Source organism: Plectrocnemia conspersa, unplaced genomic scaffold (genome assembly GCF_051122295.1).
Source record: "Plectrocnemia conspersa isolate PC_06_02 unplaced genomic scaffold, ASM5112229v1 ptg000008l, whole genome shotgun sequence".
NCBI classification, from domain to species: Eukaryota; Metazoa; Arthropoda; class Insecta; order Trichoptera; family Polycentropodidae; genus Plectrocnemia; species Plectrocnemia conspersa.
Window position 1 is genome coordinate 15,863,464 of NW_028277172.1, and position 21,130 is coordinate 15,884,593.

The following is a 21,130-nucleotide window of genomic DNA, read 5'->3' on the forward strand; positions in this document are numbered from 1 at the left end:
TCCATCAGAATTTGGAGCCCTTAGGCATTGCCTATCTTGCCTTTTCCCACGGGACGTATCTGATCATCACGCTCCCTATAACGAGGTGTCATTTAACGGCCGATAACCCCCCACTCCTTGTGTGATAAACTCGGGGGTGGTTTCGGTGATATCTCCTGGGGGGACGATAAGATTTCCGCGAAGCGGCCGCACGCGCGGAGATGCGGCCCATCGATTGGCCCGCTGGAAGTCGGACGTTGCGCAAGGCTTCGGTGGTTTCAGTGGAGTCGGCGTTGCGGCCGGGGGATGACGCCTCCGGCCGCCGTGGAAGAACCGCCGGTTCGGGGGCCTCTACACCATCCGCCGGAAGCGGTGCACGACGTACACGACGTGCATGTGCACGACCACAACGGCAGACAGGTGACGACGAACTTGACGCACATTTGTCGGATTTTATAATTTAATTATTGCAAAACAAAGCTTTGTATATGTACTCGTATTTATTGCGAATTGAACAGTTAATAATACATTTCGATATATTTTGAAAGCGCTATTCATAAAACTAAGTAGTTTACGATTTACGACTATGTTCCTTAATGAAACAAAGTTGACCTAAGTCTATTTTGATATTTTAATAGCAATTCGAGGAATTCTATTAATACTTCACACATAGTTATTTACATGCAAATAATTTACGATGAAAAGTGTAAAATAGTAAAGTTAATATCTAGTTAAAATGTACAAAGTTTTGTTTGCCATAAAGATAAGATAAATAGTTTTAAATATATGTTTACAATAAATCATTTTTTTAAATTTAAAAATCAATTTACCAAATTTAAATAATATTGGTAATGCCGATTATGATACATATATGTCGATTTATCAAACTTTTGTGCCAAAAACATACGAAATATATTGTTGCGTTTGTAACGATTTGGAGTATTTATCGGTAATTAAGTATACTACCTCAGACGGGGGGGGGGGGATGCATATGAAATAATAATGGTCGGATGATCAATTTATACAGGAGCAGTTTGTTCTTTACATTTAAAAATATCTTATTTAATATTACTATTAAGAAATACCAACCTAAATTTCCGCATATTTTTTTCTATAAATTGATTTATTTATTTATGTGTTTGAGATTGAATACGACTAATAAATTGCTGTTTTAATCAATGATTTTAAAAGATGAAGCTCTTGTCTTGTATTTTTTTTATATAAAATTAATTATTTTATTAAACAAAAAATTTGGCTGAGTAGTGAAAATTTTCTGTATATTTTACTTATGAAGTTCAGTTTGTTTTATTGCTATTTTATTTAACGAAAGTCTGGAGGCTGATTAGACCAAAATTTTACTAATTACGCTCAAGAAAGTATAATAAATTATTTGGTACCGGAGTGCAAAATTTTATAAACCTAACTGATTACAAAATATCTAGCAACCAATGTGAAAAAAATAAAAATAATAATATTTTGTAAGTAGTACTTAGATTTATATCGTTGGGTTGAGTATTTATTATATAATATATGATATTTCGATATTGTATTTCAGTCGAAGTCAACCTCTGATTTAATTTATAAATTAAATGGCTATATTTTTTGTGTGAAGAAGTAGTAGAAATAAAGATATATTTTATTATATCAATTCAATAAAGCTATGGTTATTATAACTTTACATTCAATATTATGTATCCAGCGGTCTTTTCTAAACAGGAGATAAAATGCAAAAAATTGTTACTCTAAGAATTTTTTTTATTATTATTTAAGCCTGTTGTAAGGCCTATAAAGTAGGATGCCTTGCACTTTCTGCATTTTCACTTGTGAGCAACAGCAACTTTTTTAAAATTAAAAAAAAATACATGTGGACCTTTACTGACAATGTTAAGGACATGATGTTTGAAAAAGAAAATGATACTTGTGTGCTGTGCCATCGGCTACGAATGATTGAAAAAACGTAGCACAGGGGTATGACACATATATTGTGTCATCGGCCATTAAAGTGTTAACTATAGATGTCACCAAAGAGGCCGGATTTTCTTAATGAAGTAAGTTGAATTACAAATACAAGGCAACCGACTCAAATACGGAGTCAATGACTTTCGCAATTCATTTTAAATTTTGCTAGGATTAGATTGTTTTCTTACTAATAATGCCAAACTTTAATTGTATGTTTACATAAAATGTAAAAACTTTTGATAGCATTACGTTATAGGCACGAATATTGCTCGGGACTGATGCCCGGTTGAGAAAGGCGATTAGTGTAAATTAAATGCATTGTCAAATAATAAGTATATAATTTTATCAAAATAAAGCAAAGTTTGGTTTAGTATAGTAATAGAATTATAATTTATACAAAAGTAGGTTTCTTGTATTTTGGCAAGTTTTTCATATTACCCTCGCGGTCGTTATGTGCGTATAAAATATTATAGCCAATGAAAACGGAGCGGTCAACAATTTTCAACAAAATTGCGTGCTTTAGTATCTTGTTTCAATCAAACTGAATCGTAAACGCCTACATATAAAATACAGGTTGTTTCTAAATTTAAATATTAAAAATTACCATATTTTTTACACTGAAAAAATGTTTTTAATTTTATTAAGGAACAAAATCAAAAGCACATCAGTGACGATGAATCAGATTTTTGTTGCAATGTGCAAAAATACAATGGAAATTGGTAGTTCTAATCATTATAATATTCAATTAGAAATCTACTCAAATGAATACTAAAATTTGTCTTATTTTGTAATTAATTGAATAAAATAAAGACAAATGAACATCATTTTAGTACATCATCTTTAAGGCGTTCAATACAGGTTTTTCAGTGTATAGAATCACATGGATATCTCTGGAAAATCATATTTAAGTTGACTACATTGACACTAGTGTACCGCCTGCTGCACATTTATATCGGACCTAAACCCAGGGCCGGCCCGAGGGGCAGGCAGTACAGGCGATCGCCTGGGGCGCTAAATCTTGTGGGGCGCCGTGATACCAAATAAAGGCGCAATATTCACTTAAAATTATCAAACAATATTGTTAAAGAATATAATCTGATATTAGTTTTTTATACACTGCTATGTACTCTTTAAATTATTTCACACGTAAAAAATCACGACAAAAAATAAATTATAAATTCTTAAATACCCACAATCGCAAAAAAGAGCATGGTGTCAAATATAATATATTATTACTTTAATTTGAATTATATTTTTGCGCTCATCAAGTATTATTAGGGGGGGGGGGCGCAAATTTAGTTTTTGCCTGGGGCGCCAAATAACCTAGGGCCGGCCCTGCCTAAACCTGTATATGTATGACAAGCCTCAATGGTGTAGCCATTACCAAGCACCATAAATAAGGTTATTTTATCATTGTTATTCGGCGCTTTTCCGTTAGAATGCTCTCAACTGCTGAAATGGTTTCTGATGTCACAGCATTCTAATTATTTTGCAGTATGGATACTCATTTATAAAACAGCCTGTATTATACAGTTCAGTTGAACTTTGATATATCGCTTACGTATGGATATAGATCATTATCTTGCCATTATCCTTCATTATTCAAGACACATTATCCTTCAATTTTTATTATGCATTCATAACATATGATAAAACTTAAAACTCGACTTTGTAAACACAGGGAAATCAACATTGATTTATACAATTATGTATACAACATGGCCCGTAAATACACATTATCATTTAGGTATTCGAAGAATTTTTGTTTTATATATATTTATTTTTAAATAATTAAATAGAAAATTAAATTAAATTATAGATTAGAAAAACGCACTAATATCATTGTATATCCATGACATTTATTATTCATCTTGTTGCTGGCAACTTTATTCCGTATTTATTGTGCTGCGTTATTCCATTACTTTTTTTTTTTTTTTTTTTTTTTTTAAAAGATTCTTCTTCTTGTTGCAGGGCTAAATTTAAGTAAATTATTAATGGGTTGATTTACTTATGGGTTGATTTACAAACTCCACAAATATAAAACCCCTAACTATCTGCTACACTTGTTACGCTCCTACCTTGATCGTCGAAGTTATGTTGTTTCAGTAAATAATGAACAATCGATACCGCGTAATATCCCAGCTGGTGTTCCTCAGGGGAGTTTACTTGGACCGTTCCTTTTCATTTTGTACACAAATGATATACCTATTTTAAAAAATACTTGTCTTTCAATGTATGCCGATGATACGGCGATAATGAGTAGCTCTTACGGTCTTAAGCCTATTTCAATAAAATTGCAAAAATCCTTAACTCTCTTAAGTAATTATTTCAAAAAGTGGAAAATAAAAATAAATCAGGACAAAACGGAGGCTATAATTTTTACAACTCGAAGACAACCTTTGCCCCCGACCATTATAAGCGAGCAGGGAAAGTGTATAGAATGGAAGGCGAGCGTTAAGTACCTCGGAATTCACCTGGACTCCAAGCTTAAATTTAATAAACATATAACCGAACTTAAATCTAAAGGGCTCGCAGCCATTGCGGCGTTAAAACCAATTTTTAATCGAAAAAGTGCGCTAAATACTAAAAATAAAATTCTATTATATAAGCAATTAATCAGACCGGCAATGACTTACGCCTGCCCAGTGTGGAGTAATACGTGTAATACTAACTTTTCTAAGCTACAAGTTGTTCAAAATAAAGCTATAAAAATAATTTATAATACACCTTTTTATACTAACCTCAAAAAACTTCATAATAAATATTTAATTCCAACTATTAAAGAACATGTTCACCACCATACTAATAATTATTATAAAAAAATACCGCGAAATCATACTAACCCGTTAATCTCAAGAATCGGTGATTACGACAAAAACAAACTCAAATTTAAATATAAACAAAAAATGCCAAAGCACATCTTGCTCTGACGCATAAATTTTATCTATTAATTTAACAGCTCCAGGTCCACGAGTTTTATATTAAAAATATATATTTATAAATTATAATTTTTTTTTTTTTTTTTTTTTTGTTAAAGGTGTTTATGTACTTTGACCTAAACTTAACGTATTTTATGTTCTTTTATTATTCTTATTTTTGTAATTCCTCTTAATTTAGCTAATCAATCGTAAATTGTGATAATGGTAATTAACCAGCAACCAATGAAATGTAAATATATATGTTTATAAAAAATGTATTATTTAATTATGTAATAAACAAAAAAAATGGCAAATGGCAAGTAAATTATTAGCAATTTATTACTTGTTTTAAAGCCAATTAATTTATTGCTTTTTAGAAATATGATTTTAATTCAAATAATACAAATCACGTCATATCTTCAAGAAAAAATAAGGTTACAATATTTTTTTACAAAAGTTAAATAAGTAATATCATTTTATTATATTATTTTTTGACCATAAAATACTAAATTTTATTGCTGCGGTGCCAAATAAATTAGTAAAAATATGTAGCGAGTCCATTTCAGGCACTTATTTTTGTGAGTGAATAAAAACAATTTTTATATAAAAATCTAACATTCTTTAATTTTTTTTGTATAAATTCTGGAATTTTTCGTTACGCGGGCAAATAAATTCGGTCATTTCTTTTCAGTAGAAAAACAAATATTTTTTAGCTGCAGATTTTAAAAATATCCTACTTTTTTGCTATATGGTATTTTCTTAAATAATATATAATCTGATAATAATTATTTTTCCAATGATTTGATATATACACGTGTCGTTCATTGAGTTGTCATTCTTTTGTTTTTTATTTAAACCTAAAACGCTCCATTTTGTTATAGCTTTCTAAGTCGGAATAAGTCATCTTACTAGTGTGGTATTTGAAAACAAAAATCTGTGAGGTGCTTGCGACTGATAACGTTTATGTTTGTAAATTTTGTTTTCTAAATTCAATAACTATGTATAATATGTATATGTAAGAAATGTAACTATAGCTAGATTATATATATATATATATATATATATATATATATATATATATATATATATATATATATATATATATATATATATATATATATATATATATATATATATATATATATATATATATATATATTTTGCACGGTTTGTTATAATTCAGAGGTCACTAACGACTTTTTTAACAAATGAAAAAATATTTCGTGATCAAACAATTGCGTTATTAATTGTAAATATTTCACGAATACGTTAATTACCCATACGTTCCGCTAAAAAAAATATTTTTGTTTGAAAAGGATGCGCGATAGACAATACATTCTACCCTGCGTATAATACTATTGTTCTACTATCCTTCGGTTACCGATCGCCGGAGTGAACCGTTTTTATTTCAAGACAAAACACTTTTCGTCAAGAAACGATGCAATTTAAAAAACGCAAACATCCTCATCTGCGATTCTGTGCTATATACGATTCAAAGCCATCTCGAACCAGCATTATAAAGTATGTGACATTTGGTCAGAGGAGAGAAGCGCCTCAGAGTCACAACAACAGACGAGTCAGGAGATTGTATCGAAACCAGAGACATCAATGGAACATCCAGCATCATCTCGACAGATTCCAGCTGTTCCATGAGATCACAGCCGACAATAATAAAACTCAACACGCCATAAAAAGCTCTGCATTAACTCCACCGCTTGATAGTGTCATATACATTTCTATATATAATATATATTGTAATTTATATATGTTTATAAAATAAACTTTTACCAACTTTTTCGGCGTCTATTTTGGCTTCAAAGTCTCACCCCTTCTGCCTCAAAACCTGAAAATGACTTAACAAATACTGTTATTGTTTTGTAAAAATATATATAAATAAAGTTTGATAGTTAAATTATTATAAAATGAATAAATATATTTAAACGCATTTTTATATTTTATAAAAAACAAATCTTTCAGGTGGGTGTCGTGACCATTGTAAAGTAATTAAGTAATTATTTCTGTATGTATAACTGTAGTTCTTAAATATGAGCACCCTCTAATAACTTTACTGATATATATTAATTATAATTTCTAATTGCTACCATAAAACAACCCTTACTTTAAAGTTAATTTGAATTTTTAGTGTTAGTTAATTTTAGAGTTTTGTTTGCGCTTATTTTATAGGGTAAAGTTAGGCGTAGTAAGTTTGCCTTATATAATAAATATACGTTTGTATCTCATATCTGATACAATTACAGATTGAACCATATTCTTGTTTTTTTATTACGTATTCTTATGAAGCCAAAAATTTAGATCTAACTATAGGATTACATCAACCCACTCAGTCACGCTAACCCATTGTGTTCACACAAAGGCGTGCTAAACCAACATTTATTTTTCAATTTATTTAAAAGCAATTATGATCCATTGTTCTTTGGGTGTATTTAAATTTTTAAATACAGCGAAAAATTCACACTATTTGTACAATTAACTTTTACAACCCTCTTGACGTATAAAATACACAAGTCAGAACTTCAAAGCTTTTAGAATGTTCTAGTAGACTGCTCCACTAATGGAATAGGCTCGAGTCCATAAAAAGTCAAAGGTCGCGAAGTCTAATTGTTTCTGATTATATACACTTTATATTGCTATGTTATAGTTTTTATTTGATTTGGGTCTCGATTGTATGTATTACTGAAAAAAATTGGCACGGAATTTACATTGACACGAACTAATCTAATTACTCCAATGAGGCTTTTATTAAGGCGAAGTAAGCGGTTTCTGACTAATATGAGAATTTAACGCTACATGTAAATTGTATAATGCTTTAATGGCATCGCTTAGATAAACATAACAAATGTGTTTTTATTTATATCTAAATTTTTTAGATTTTTTAAAGGTGATAATGTTGTAATTACGCATAGTTAAAGCTAATATGATTTTTATGCAAAACAAGCGATTAGCTGTTTTCATATTTATGATTTTTTGGCAGTAAAGTTTTCGAGCAAAATTATCAGGCAACACGAAAATGGCAAATATGTATTCTATGTTATATAAAAATTACGCGACCCAAAAATAGATTTAGATCTGCTACGTGATGTTCTATTTCGATTATTCTAGAAGCACATAATACATTTAAACAGATTCAGATAGATAGAAATGTCAGCCAGATAGTTCGATGGAAATTATTATACAATACATAGATATATAGAATCATAGACTCAATATAATCATTTTAAAACATTAAAACTAATAAATTATATGATTGGTTAAAAAATTATATTTACTGCACTTATGTAACACGACAATGTGGCGAAATTGACTCTTGATAAAATCAAGGAACTTAGCTGGAAGGTCTTATCTTATTCACCTTATTCTACAGACCTTGCTTTTTTTGATTACCATTTATTTAGAACGATGCAACACTTCCTAGATGGTAAAAAATCAATAAAAATAATGCAGACTATGTGAAAAAGGGGCTATCATAATATTTTGTAGCAAAGCCTTCATTATGTTATTGTAATGGAATTTAAAAAAAGACTGAGAATAGGGAGAAAGTTATATCTTTCAAAAAATCATACTATGTAAATAATAATGTAATAAATTAATTAATAAATAATAATAATAATATAAAATAATCATATATAAGAGAGATTTTTTGATTCATTAAAAAACGATGTTCGTTTTGGGATTACCTAATATATAAAATCGTTGAAAGTAAATATGTTTTGAAAACCGCAAATTTTTATCCTCCATAAAAATCCCTATGCAATAAATAATCTTCGCAATTGTGGGTTTTATGTATATATAACGTAAACACACTTTAATGGTCGGTCCTTTCAAAGCTTTCATATGTGCTGAATTTTACGGGCAATTAATTATTGCCCAATTTTAATTTGCAGAAAAAAATGATGCCATTTCAACTAGAAAAACTTAATTTTTATGAAGCTCTATCCGTATATTATATAATATAGTGATAATTTATTTCAATATATGACAACCCATTTTGTCAAAAGTTTTAACGCCATTATTCTTAATTACAAAGATTCTTATAGATTGTTTTAAAGTCATAACAAATTGTGCAAGATCGTTTAACTGTTTTCGTTTTGAAACTTTTGTTTATCATAATTCGCAAACAAATAGTAGTTTAAGTGCAAGTTTGGAAGTCGAGTTCTGACTAAAGTTCCCAATTGAATTAAAGAACATGCTTTGTCAACGTTCTGGTTTATATATCATCAAGGAAAGGGAGGAGTCCTATGATTCGATAAAGCGAATTTATTCTGGCACCTATATTAAAATAAATAATATCATATACGTATTTATATTAGATTTCACTTATCGATGGGTTTCCATACTGAAAAAAGCTATAAAAGGTTTTAATAATCCAGCTATCTAGCATTTAAATATTATGAGATACAATCTCATTTATCGATTCTGAATACTAAATACTCATTTTTTAACTGCCAAATTAAATAGTGCGAAGGCTTTTTCCAACTCTAGATAAAATTAGCTCAATACTTGGTTATGTAACTTTGAACTGAAAACCGATCTTCAATTCAGGCTTATATCGATAGCCTTAAGTGTAATTGTAAATTTTATGTGATTTATTTCAATGTTCTTCGGTTTATTTACCTTTCACATTAATTTTAGACAGGGTTATTTTTGGATATTATGCTGTGATGCTTTCAGTTACAATATGTATGTTTACATATATACACATACGTATGATTATTTGTTTATTTTGAGATGTGATATTTTCATGGTATATGCATCAAGCCATTTTTACCCAAAAGTGGAACTAGCCAATTTTATTTATCGTAACATTTTTTTAGATATCTGCTGGCAGCTGGGTTTGCTGCATGCCATGCTACTGGCTACGTTCGAACAACAGTGTCCACAAGGCATCATTGACAGTGGTCACCCTGTTGGTGACTTCCTTGCTGGTGGCGTCTCCCGTTTTGTTCTTGATCTCCAGTGTTCCTGCCAATGAGCAGCCTTACAAAGACTGCACTACTATTGTCAGTACTTACTTCACTATATTTAACTAGGATTATATTGCAAACACTCAACGAAATATTTTTTTTAGGAAGAAGAAGACTGCTTTGTGGAGAGAGAATTGGAACCGCCTCTACCGGTTTGTGGTACTCAGACATGCAAGGACATAGCTCGAAGGATGCAGTTCTCGTTGTCTTGGGACTTCGATCCTTGCAAGTATGACTATTTAATTGTTTTTAATTATCATATATGCTATAATGCCATAGTTAAACTATAAATAGCTGTATCCAATTACAAGATCAATAAAATTGCTATTACTTAAAAATAATAAAATTGCGTTCATTCGAGATTAATCAATGTGCCAAGGTACCTCATGTACCACAAATATATGATTGGCGATCTTTGTTGTATCACAGTTGCACCACAGTTGGTAACGAGAGCCCAAATCATGCAAAAAACGACGAAGTTGATTAGAAATTCATTTTTACAATATGATGTTTTACTATTAGAACTAAAATTGTAGCAAATCCATAATCGAAAAAATAGTTCAACTATCTGGCATTATTCTGTTTTAAATAATTCCAGCATAATCAGTCGCGGGATCATTTGTCTTAACACACGAGTGAACGTATATATTATGATAAAATGGGTCCCATTAATTGATTGTATAAGATTTAATTTTTTGTAGTAAGCGCGTTTCTTATTATTAAATATTGGTCTGAGGGCCACAATAGCAGCAAGCCCTTAAGAGCGAAGTATAAGTATTATATTTAAGCGGTGTAAGCGCATGCTCTGTTCTGGTTGATTTTAATTTTACACCCTTCTAAATATGTATTTAAGATTTTAAAATATTTTGTAGTTTAATCGCGATTAGTTTAAAACCGTAAGCACTCGTTAAAATAGTTGTATTGTAAGAGCATTTTTAAATTATATACAAGATGAAGAGAAACGGCGCAAGAAAACTTCCCTAAGGAATTTTAGCTGGAACTTTATGCGTTATGTTGTTCGCATAATAGGTTTGTCTAACTCATAATGGGTACTGAAAACAGCCGCCTAAGCTATCAAATAAAATATAACTCACTCTTCCATCACTACTTATGTATAAGTATATTTTAAAATACGCTTTTGGGTACTTATGATATATTGATGAAATAGCGTCGAACCTCTGAAGAGCGTGACTCTCTGGTGGAAGCAGGTCCTCTGGGAGTTGTAGACTATTTGGCGTAGTTTTGGCGGTACTCTCTGCGGAGATGTAATCTTTGCGAGCGCCTCACTTTGGGGCTAGAACCAGCATTCTTTTCGAGAGGCATGCTTTTCAGTAGTTTATAGATACGTTCGTCTACTAGGGCGATCCAACTTATTAAAATTTCATTGGTGAGTCATATATTATTTCGCTGTCTCTCAGGGCCATTGGTATCCCGTTATTTTGTGTCTATACAACATATGTTGCTCATATAAATGCCTGGAATTTAGTTAAAAAAATAGTACGCATATTAACATCAATACTTTTTCGAGCGATTATAGATACAAGCGCAATGTTTATTTAATTCCATGGATTACTTTTAGGGATTTTTATAAGTTCGCTTGCGGTGGTTGGTCTGAATCTAGAAAGTTGAAGAATCGCAGGTTGCGATCTAGTTATGGAATGGATTTGAGTTTTTACACTATACAACGATCGGTTCAACTGCAATTACAACGTGAGTATATATTTTTTTATGTTCATGATAGATCATATATTATTTTGTAAAACTTTTTAATTGCAGTACTGCTTTCGATGAATGCTACGAACGGACGTTTTAAGAAATTAGGATTATTTTACACGAGTTGCTTGGTGTCGTTCAACAAACCGATCGACATGTCTCCTAGTGAGTACTTTTTTTGATACGATTCACTACTTTATTTTTAAAATCAAACTATACATAAAAACGAATCAAATCATATCTCAATATAATCGACAAGTATTTTCCTTTGTAAATAAAATCGAATAGGATCATATAAAATTTAATCCCAAATATAGTACATTTTTTTATTAACCATAGTAATTCATGTAGAATTTGAGTTATAAGCGATAATAAAGGTGGTTATTATAAAACCACTTGACCCTTTTAATGCCACTTGACCTTTTTAAAAAGTTAATCAATATTTTAAAAATGTTTTCAGTGTACATGGTGCTTGATAAGTTAGGCGGATATTTACCGCCAGGTTCACTAGGTCCTAACGATATAACTTCTCTAATTGTAAATATTCTGAAAGCGCACGGAGCCCCTCTATTTGATGTCTATCTAGATAGAGATGTCAGCAACAAATCTATATATGCGGTCATCATCGATCTGCCGAGAGATATAAGTAACCAAAGATCCTTCATAGAAAAAAATATTTTTGAAGTAGGCAATTTTCTTTTGTATTCCTATTCTCTTATCCTTGAAATGAATTTAAATTAAATCGATTTTAGCGTCCGTCACTGGAAAGACGAAAAAGAGACATAAACAAACAAAGTATATATTACACTTACATCAAAGTGGGTATTGTATTATGTTTGCTTTTAGAATATGAAAAGAAACTTGATACGACTATTGATTATATTATTTTAGGACAAGTACATGGAGAGGAAACTGTTTATGCTGGAACGGGTAGTTTCGGGAATGTTGCCAAAAGCCATGAAAGTAATAGACAAAGCAAACGATATGCAGCAAATTTTGCTTTTTGCCACTGCCGCCGATAAGGTCAGTTTGTATAATATGTTTTAGGCTTTCAGTTGTAATATTAAGTATCGGTAAATATCCGGTGTCACCCGCATTTGCCCTTGTACTAAATTTTACTTTAAAATGTGATAATCGTGAACAAACATAGAAACACATCGTCTGTTTTATATTTACTGGATGACCCAATATATATTATTATCTTATAAACCGATAATGATGTTGACAAAATAGATACCTTAAGTTAAACTTAATTTCAAGCTATTGCTACTGATAGTATTAGCCTTTAAAGCCTAAAAAAAATCGATACGATAAAACACAAAAGCTTATTTTAAGCCCTCTCTTTTGATGAATCATACGTTGTGATAAAATAATATTCTCTTTCCATGAACGCCTTTTATCAATCCCTTATTTAAAATTTTGCATTGCGGTAAAAATATAAATGATAAAGGTTTTTTTTTTATTATTTTATAGCCTTAAAATTAGTTCGATTGATCTGATCATATTTTTTCTTCGTTTTTAATATACTCAATGAAATTATATTTAATTTCTCTTTTTTTATATAAAGTCAAAAGTCAAACAGCTTCAATGTCTTTTATGATGATGCAATAATCTTAAAATTTACATCTATAAAAATGGATTAAATAGAGTTTTTATAGCTTAAATATAAAATATTTTTATATTTATATTGATATTGATATATAAAAAAGTCTACATCGTAAAACAACTTGAATATTATAGAATTAGAAAGCTACAGTTATAAATATGATTATATCAAAATTCAAACGAACCCAATACCTCTACACACAATACAAGAGAGAGAGAGAAAAATTGAGCCGATTTCCTGAAACATTGTTTACCAAACCAATTCCCAAACGATATATAAGCTTTTCCCCCAAAGCACAACACTCCTACATAATTTATTTAATCAGCACACAAATATTGAACTAGGGAAAAGGTGTGCCAAGAGAGGTCGCAATCAAGGGCGTGCCTTTTCAAATATTAAATTCAATAAAGAAAATTAAATTGAATAATTCATTAATCGTATCGCGAATGTGACGTGACACGGTATAATGTAATTAAATAATTCATTCTGTATACTCATAGAAAAAATATGAAATAATATAAAACATATACTTATTACAGTTATTGCCAAGAAAAAAAGAATTGAAAGAACAGCTTCATGATCCTGTAAACAGTGAGCCTTATACGATCGATCGATTACAGGAGTCCTTTCCATTTGTAAGTATATCTATTAATTTATTATTAAAAAATACATGTGTGGAAAAAGACCGTAATATATTATTTAGACACGTAATTAAATTTGCTTATAAATTTCATATCAATTATTGATTTAGTGATCTCTCACGTTCCTACCGCACCCTTGATAATAATATATATCATGGTAAATTAAATGATTATTTTATCACATTTATTAAATTTAACTGAACATCTTAAAATGGTAATATAAAATGATTTTAATTAAAATTTAGGACATATATAAATATACATACTCAAAACTATAAATAATTAAAATTGTTCTATTTTGATAAATTATTAATAAAAAAATAATCGAGATAACAACTAGTGGCGTGTAGAAACAGCCAAACTTCATAGTAAATTAAATTCTGATCATACCGAAAAACACTGACTTTTGAATGGTCCATTTTTTGGTCAGACTTTATACCTTTATAGTTAACGTTAAACATTAAATAAATATCTGCATGTAAATAAATCATGTTTGATTTTTAATTTGTGTGTTACAAATGTAGTTGTGATTTAATGTTAAACCGTTAAATCCTAAATAAATTATAAGTTTCTAGTTTTAAAAATGTGTTCTTTCCGCACATCAGTTCAATTATAATTAAAAGCACTTGATTTTTCAGGTAACTTGGAAGTATCTTTTTAAAGAAATGTTAGGCGAAGACGGCGTTGGCAAAAAAAACATATACGTTATAAGCAGACAGTATATGCAATCAGTTTCAGAAATGATATCACGTTTTCAGAAGAGGTTTAGTGTATCGAATAAATTGTTTGTTCTAATCCGAGTCACATTTAACCGTTTGATTTATTTTAGGGTTATACAAAACGCTTTGTTGGCGATGTTTGCAAGAGACTTTCTTTACGTGATGGTAAATCATACAGCAGCTTCTGATGATAAATATCAATTTTGTACTCATGTAACTACAAAAGCTTTTACACAACCTGTTTCAGCGCTATACCTAACTCAATATAGTAATCAATATTTGGACGATTTGCACGCTAAGGTAAGTCCTGCAAATCACCCGAAGATTGATTTTTATATATAGTATTGTAAAGAGGCGTTAAATTTTTACATGTGTTCAGTGATACCTTTCAGGCTGCTGAAATGTTTGTACAGTTGAAAAAAGGGTTGTTCTCAAGAGTAGAAAAAGTGTCATGGTTGGACTCCGAGACTAAATGGAGAGCCATGGACAAATTGGCTGCAATGACGGCTCATTTCATAGCGTGGCCGTCTCTACGCAATCAAACTTTTGTCGATGAGATGGTATCTTCTGTGAGTATTTTATATCATTAAGTGTTTCAAACAAAAATGTGTCATTTTTTCTGGAAACTTATATAGATAAAATTTCTGGAAGACTTGATTATTTGAGAATATTAGATAAAAATAGCAGACAAAATGTACAACAGCACGCATTTAAATTTTGTTAAAAGAGCCAGAATCTTATTTTTAGTTTATCATGCTGGTATACAATAATAATATACTACATATAAAGTAAGTTAAATTATTAACACTATTGAAAAACTGACTAGAATATTGGGATACTTGTATTGAAAGACAGAATCTAACCTGACGGCTATGTTCGCTTCAGTGAACGTTCTTGTGTGAATTTTGCCCCACCATAATATGCGATATTTTTAAAGATTCATATATAAAGAACAATAAAAAATTTGTTTAATTTGAGAATCATTTATATCTATTTGCGAGAAGTTAAAATAGTACATGAAAAAAATAAAAATCTGACATCACCGTTTCAACGCTATTTATTTGTATCAAGCCGGCAGTAGTTCAATCTGATGGCCCTCTGCAACGACAACTTACAAACTTAAGGAATCTGTCTTGTTACTTTATATAATACATATGCATAATTTATTTGTATTTGATTTTCAGATTATGCCAATCACTATCTTTATTAATTTACTGTGTATTTTCATTTAATAACACCACCAATTTGATTTTGTTATAGCTAACCATCTCCGAAGACTTCTTTGAGAACATAATCCAAAGATACAGTGAGCTCAAAGAAATGCAGATGAGCGTCAAAGACTCAAACATAATAAATCTATCATGGCCCTATCCGTTTGTGGTGAACGCCTTTTACGAGACAGATGATAATTCAATAGGTGAGTATGAGTTATTTTAATAAACACTATAATATGTTCTATATAAAAACGTATATATTTCAGTGGTTCCGTTGGCTCTCCTCATTCAACCACACTTTGCTCGTGGTGTGCCGGAATATATATCCTATGGTACAATCGGTAACGTGATAGCACACGAGATGCTCCATGCTTTGGATTACAGTGCAGTACCTCATGTTCCCTCTCCGCTATGGGCAAAATCGTCGTCTTTATCAAATCTAAAAAATAAGCTAGGATGCTTAGCTTCACAGTATCAAGCAATGTTTAAGAGAGAGTTCAAGTTTATGGGATACGATATGAGAGTGGAGGTGAGATAATAATTTTATTTTTTATTACATTTATAATTTAAAACAACACAAATACAAATCAATAAATTATCATTAAAATGTATAATAATCATATTTAGGAAATGGACCTCATTTAATTTCAACCACAATATTGTCTATATGATATTATTAAATTTATCTTTCCGGCTATATGTATGATGTATTTATGTTTCCCTATTGGGACTTTTTATTACTAACTTGGTTTTACATAATTTGCTCTAAAGACTTGTCGAAGCCTCGTATTCATAAGCTGTCTTACTGTGCGTTTCGTTTCCAGTTTTACGTATACTTTAATTCAAAACCATAAACTAGTATATACTATTATTTTCTAATTTTGCAGAAAAATGTTCTATCAAAATTTCATTCTAGAACTTTTTGTTATGCCTATTTCTTACGTCATATACCACAGTCCAAACATGAAATGAACAAACATTTTTAATATTATAAAAAAATGTTTTCTTAAGAATAGTTAGTATATTGTACTATCTATTCATTTTAAGCATTAACTCTTGAACTAGTTGAACTATGTTTTTATAGCAGCAATTTATATGTTTTTGTGGTTATTTTAATCAGTACTACATTTAATCTCAAGTTAAATATAGTTGAGCGGTCGTGTTATGAGATGTTTTGATCCTTAACATATGTTCTAAGGATCCATTACTTAATAAACCAAATTAATTATTTGGGTTATTGTATATTTTACTATTATAGTTGTATACAGTATTGACCTTTTATATATACTTTACAGTTTGACGGAAATGCCACGAGGGAAGAGAACGCTGCTGATATAGGCGGAGCTAGAGTATCTTGGGTAGCTTGGAGAGGTATAGTTGGTGGAGTCAGTGGAGGTTCAACTTTGCCACCCTTACCGTTGAGCCCAGCTAAACTGTTCTACTTGGCAATGGCTCAATTATACTGCACAGATCTATCAGCCGAAGATTATATAATGGCAGTTGAAAACGATTTTCATATGACGTCACCGGAGAGGTATTATTAAAAGCATTACATATAACCTGCACAATAGACTAGTAATATAAGTCGGTGACCTTGGTTTGAATCCCATATGGATCCTAGTGCTTTAAATTTATATTGTTTCAGAGTGGTTTGATGTATTGCTTATTATATACTTTTAATTCCGAGGATTTATTACAGATTAGGTTTTCTTAGATTTTCCTGTTCTCACGGATAAATAATTAAAATAAAATCGAGCTAGATCGTGCATAATGAAATCTATTGGTTATAAGCTGTAATACAATAGTTTATAATGATTAAAATATGTATGTGTCACTTTAATTTCAGTCTGGTGTCTCCCTTCTTATTTAGTAGTTGTTGATTGTGTTTACTTTGATGTAGCACATTGAGCTATTTAGTGTCATGTTACAACGGAAGATTTACAATAGTAGAATCAATATTTGATAACTCTATTTTTAATAATTTATTTACTATATGAGCATAAATATTAAATGAAATTAAAACTTGTGCAGTAGTCAATCGTATTCTTTGGCGCACATAGTTAAACATTAAATATTTTAAAGTTAAATCTGTCATTTTTGTGAATAATACTATTATATTTATAAAATTAGAGTTAATAAATCAATATACAATTTAATTCTTTTTATAAATATTTGGACATCTATGTAAAAAGTATGTAATTATTTAATAAAAATATTTAGTCAAGTTTTAAACCAATTTTAAATTATTTATTATTTGGCTTATGACTTCATGCATTGTACATGGTGTGTGTCAGTTTTGAATACATAAATATGATACTGTATTATAAAATATTACTGAATGTAAATATGTATTAATCGATAAAACATATTGTATGCTTATTTTTAATTTAGATATAAGCAGTCATTATATTATTCATTTATTGATTTTCAGAGTTAATGGTTTAATACGCAATAGTGCGGCTTTTGCTGAAGTGTATCAATGTGCTCCCGGTTCGGCTATGAATCCCACAAATAAGTGCATCATATGGTGACTTATATAATAAAGATTATATATTTATATTTTTATTTATATTGTAACATATTGTGATGGTAAAATAATTTTATATCGGTATCAGCATTATTATGAAGAAAGGGGGATAGAGTCAAAAATAAGTTTTTTTAAGTTGAAGAATATTTGTGAGAAAAAAACGTTGAATGGTCCATAAAATATAGTATTAAGTATTATATTGTGAATTATTATTAAATAATAAAGGCAATATTCCGTGCCTCAAACGTTTTTTAATATAATATTTGTAGTTAAATTATTATATTAAACACCAAGGTTCAGGGATATTACATTACATATAAATTTGGCTAATTTATGTTTATTACATATTTTATTATGTATTTGACGCATCCGTTTTATAGATCACTAAATAGAGTTTCTAATAAAAAAAATATCGGAACTCTTTTTAACTTAATTAAATGCTTGACCAATTATTATTTTTTAAAACATACAATTTTGGCAACGATACTGGTTTTAAAAAGTGTTAGCGATTTGTGCCTTGAATTTTGCTATTGAATTGGTCCAATATTATACATTCATTTTCAGCTAAATGTTTATATACTGTAAGATAAAAATAAAAAAATAACATCCTAATAATATATTTTTTTAAAACAGTAATTTCTTTATAATCTATTAAAAACTTATCCCCGGTTTGAGTGAATGTTATAATTTAAGTAGAACTTTTATGGTTTGTAAGCTTTTAAACGTTAGATTGCTTATGTGAGCTTTGATGCGAGCTTTCTATTAAAACAATTAGTTATAGCTGACAATAATCTACAGTTTGTTTTGAAGTAGATTTCTGTTAGTATTGTTAGAATTGGTGTTGCACATTTAAGTATCAAACGACAGTATTACAGTATTGATTATTAAAAAAAAAACAGTAGTAATTCATAGTCCTTAAAATAAGAGTGATATTATATGCACCAGTCGTAATATGACAGCTTCCATTTTTAGAAAATTTTATTTAATTTATTAATGTATAGAGAAATATCGTTGTTTCGGACTCGGCTTCTTTAAAAGACTTCTTCATATCAATATAAAATAAGATTTTACTGAGATGTATTAATCGTTTTATACATAATTTGTATTGAATACATGTATGCTATTAAAATAAAAGTAAAACTTTTGATTAATTTACATTTACTTTATACAGTGAAACCTTGAATTGTGTCATATAATAAGAATTTATGTGCCAAAAACAAACAATCAAATGTGAGGCTCAACTTAAACACAAAAGACTCGAAGATGTCCTCTGAATGCCGAGTTCGTAGATTTACGCCAATTCAATTATGAATGTACAACTTAGAGTTTAGATTACATGTGTATGTGATAGAAGTTACAAAACAAAAAAACCTTGCAATGTTTTTACAATTTCGAACAAAATTGGTGTATCTTATTATAGATAGGCTACGAGATTTGTCCTCCTGATGTGATAACGTATATTAAACCAAAATTTGTAAAGCTAAGGATTTTATATTATATGAAAATCACAAACTAAGCTTTGTTTTTTCTAGGTAAGAATTATAAAATTTAATAAAAAAAAGTTCAATTATTATTGAATAATTTTTTACTAATATTCCTTTCTTAATATTGCATGATAAATGTTTGTATCGTAAAGTATATTTATAATACATTTTAACCTATTTGAGCTTAATTTTCGTCCATTGTTACAAAATTTGTATATGAATATAATCCTCAAAATTCCTAGATAAAGAAAGTATTGATATTTACATACTTATTTTTTTATTGTACTCAATAAAGTATTGAAAATTATTTTGTCATGTATGATTTTAATGCAAAACCACCCCAAATGTCACATGAAATAGTGCTGCTAGTGCATTGTAATCACAAACCGCACCAAATGTAACGAAATTGCAATTATACGTTAATGTACCTAACATAACAATATTTTAAATGTATAATGAAATGACGACAAAACGCTGTTATTGAATTTTTTATATATTGAATAAATTATATGTTATATAGATAATGTTACATTTTTTCAAAGTATATTATATTATATAATATTGTAATCCCATTCATTCCATAATTGTTAAATCCCTTCTGTGATAAAAAAAAACAATAAAGTATTATGACTAAAACTGACTTTTGTATATATTATATTTGCTATTTCTAATTTATTTACAGAAATATTGTTGTTAATTTTACTATAACGTTATAATGAAATAATCTACTGTAGCCACGAGGTAAGAGGCACTGTCATGACAGCTGTGCTGATTGACGCTACGCATGTTGGAAGTACATACTGACTCACAACCCTTTCTCCATGGGATAAATATATTACTCCAGAGTAATTAACGGTTTTCAGCATATTTTAATTTACAGGGGCGTGATTCTGTTTTAACCCTAATTACGGTCAGACTTCTACGTTCCATACTGCTCGTTTAATGAGCAAGATCCAAGATCTGAACTATTAATATCTTAGATATTCGTCGTACTAGCTAGAACGTCCCTCTTTTTTGCATCTTTCAAACACGATAAAAAGAAATAGGTTCAGTTATGAAGTAAAGATGCAGCAGGTGGCAAATAAATGGCTGCGCACTCGGCTAAAAAAAATGTTTTTTGGTTTTTACACTTGATTTTTAAAGGTATGGTACTAATCATTTTTTAGATTTATTAACACCCTAAAGTCAATATCATATATTTAAAACTATAAACAAAAGATATTAACTAATTCGTTTATATTTTGTTTGATTGTATAAATGTAATGTATGAGAATGTTGATATTAACGAGGACTTCCTAGAGGACTATGTGAAATACAATAACTTAAAACCTGTAGTCGTTCAATCAATCAATATGGCTTTTTGGATTTTTATTGTCTTTTTAATGATC

General features: G+C 29.6%; 1 protein-coding gene across 4 annotated transcripts; it reads left to right on the plus strand.

Moving 5' to 3' along the window:
• The first annotated feature begins 242 nt into the window (after nt 1-242).
• On the plus strand, nt 243-20,261 carry LOC148233148 (endothelin-converting enzyme 1-like). Of its 4 annotated transcripts, XM_088190913.1 has the most exons (16): nt 243-399; nt 9,689-9,874; nt 9,943-10,067; nt 11,418-11,548; nt 11,615-11,716; nt 12,012-12,235; nt 12,304-12,369; nt 12,443-12,574; nt 13,697-13,792; nt 14,437-14,561; nt 14,628-14,817; nt 14,910-15,086; nt 15,778-15,934; nt 15,998-16,260; nt 17,027-17,265; nt 18,163-20,261. In XM_088190913.1, exons 1-16 carry the CDS (start codon nt 286-288, stop codon nt 18,260-18,262), a joined length of 2,427 nt encoding a protein of 808 aa, XP_088047039.1. In that variant the 5' UTR covers nt 243-285; the 3' UTR covers nt 18,263-20,261. The 4 variants fall into 4 exon arrangements, with proteins under 4 accessions (XP_088047039.1, XP_088047042.1, XP_088047043.1 ...); XM_088190916.1 differs by lacking the exons at nt 15,778-15,934; nt 15,998-16,260; nt 17,027-17,265; nt 18,163-20,261 and having other exon boundaries at nt 14,628-14,682; nt 14,765-14,817; nt 14,910-15,044; XM_088190917.1 differs by lacking the exons at nt 15,778-15,934; nt 15,998-16,260; nt 17,027-17,265; nt 18,163-20,261 and having other exon boundaries at nt 14,628-14,682; nt 14,765-14,817; nt 14,897-14,925.
• Nucleotides 20,262-21,130: the final 869 nt, after the last annotated feature.

Excerpts from the sequence above, each read along its gene's own strand:
- LOC148233148 (XM_088190913.1), top strand. The coding sequence starts at position 286 with ATGACGCCTCCGGCCGCCGTGGAAGAACCGCCGGTTCGGGGGCCTCTA. Across the intron at positions 9,875-9,942 it reads ACAAAGACTGCACTACTATT|GAAGAAGAAGACTGCTTTGT; the intron begins GTCAGTACTTAC and ends TATTTTTTTTAG. Across the intron at positions 12,236-12,303 it reads TAGAAAAAAATATTTTTGAA|CGTCCGTCACTGGAAAGACG; the intron begins GTAGGCAATTTT and ends AATCGATTTTAG.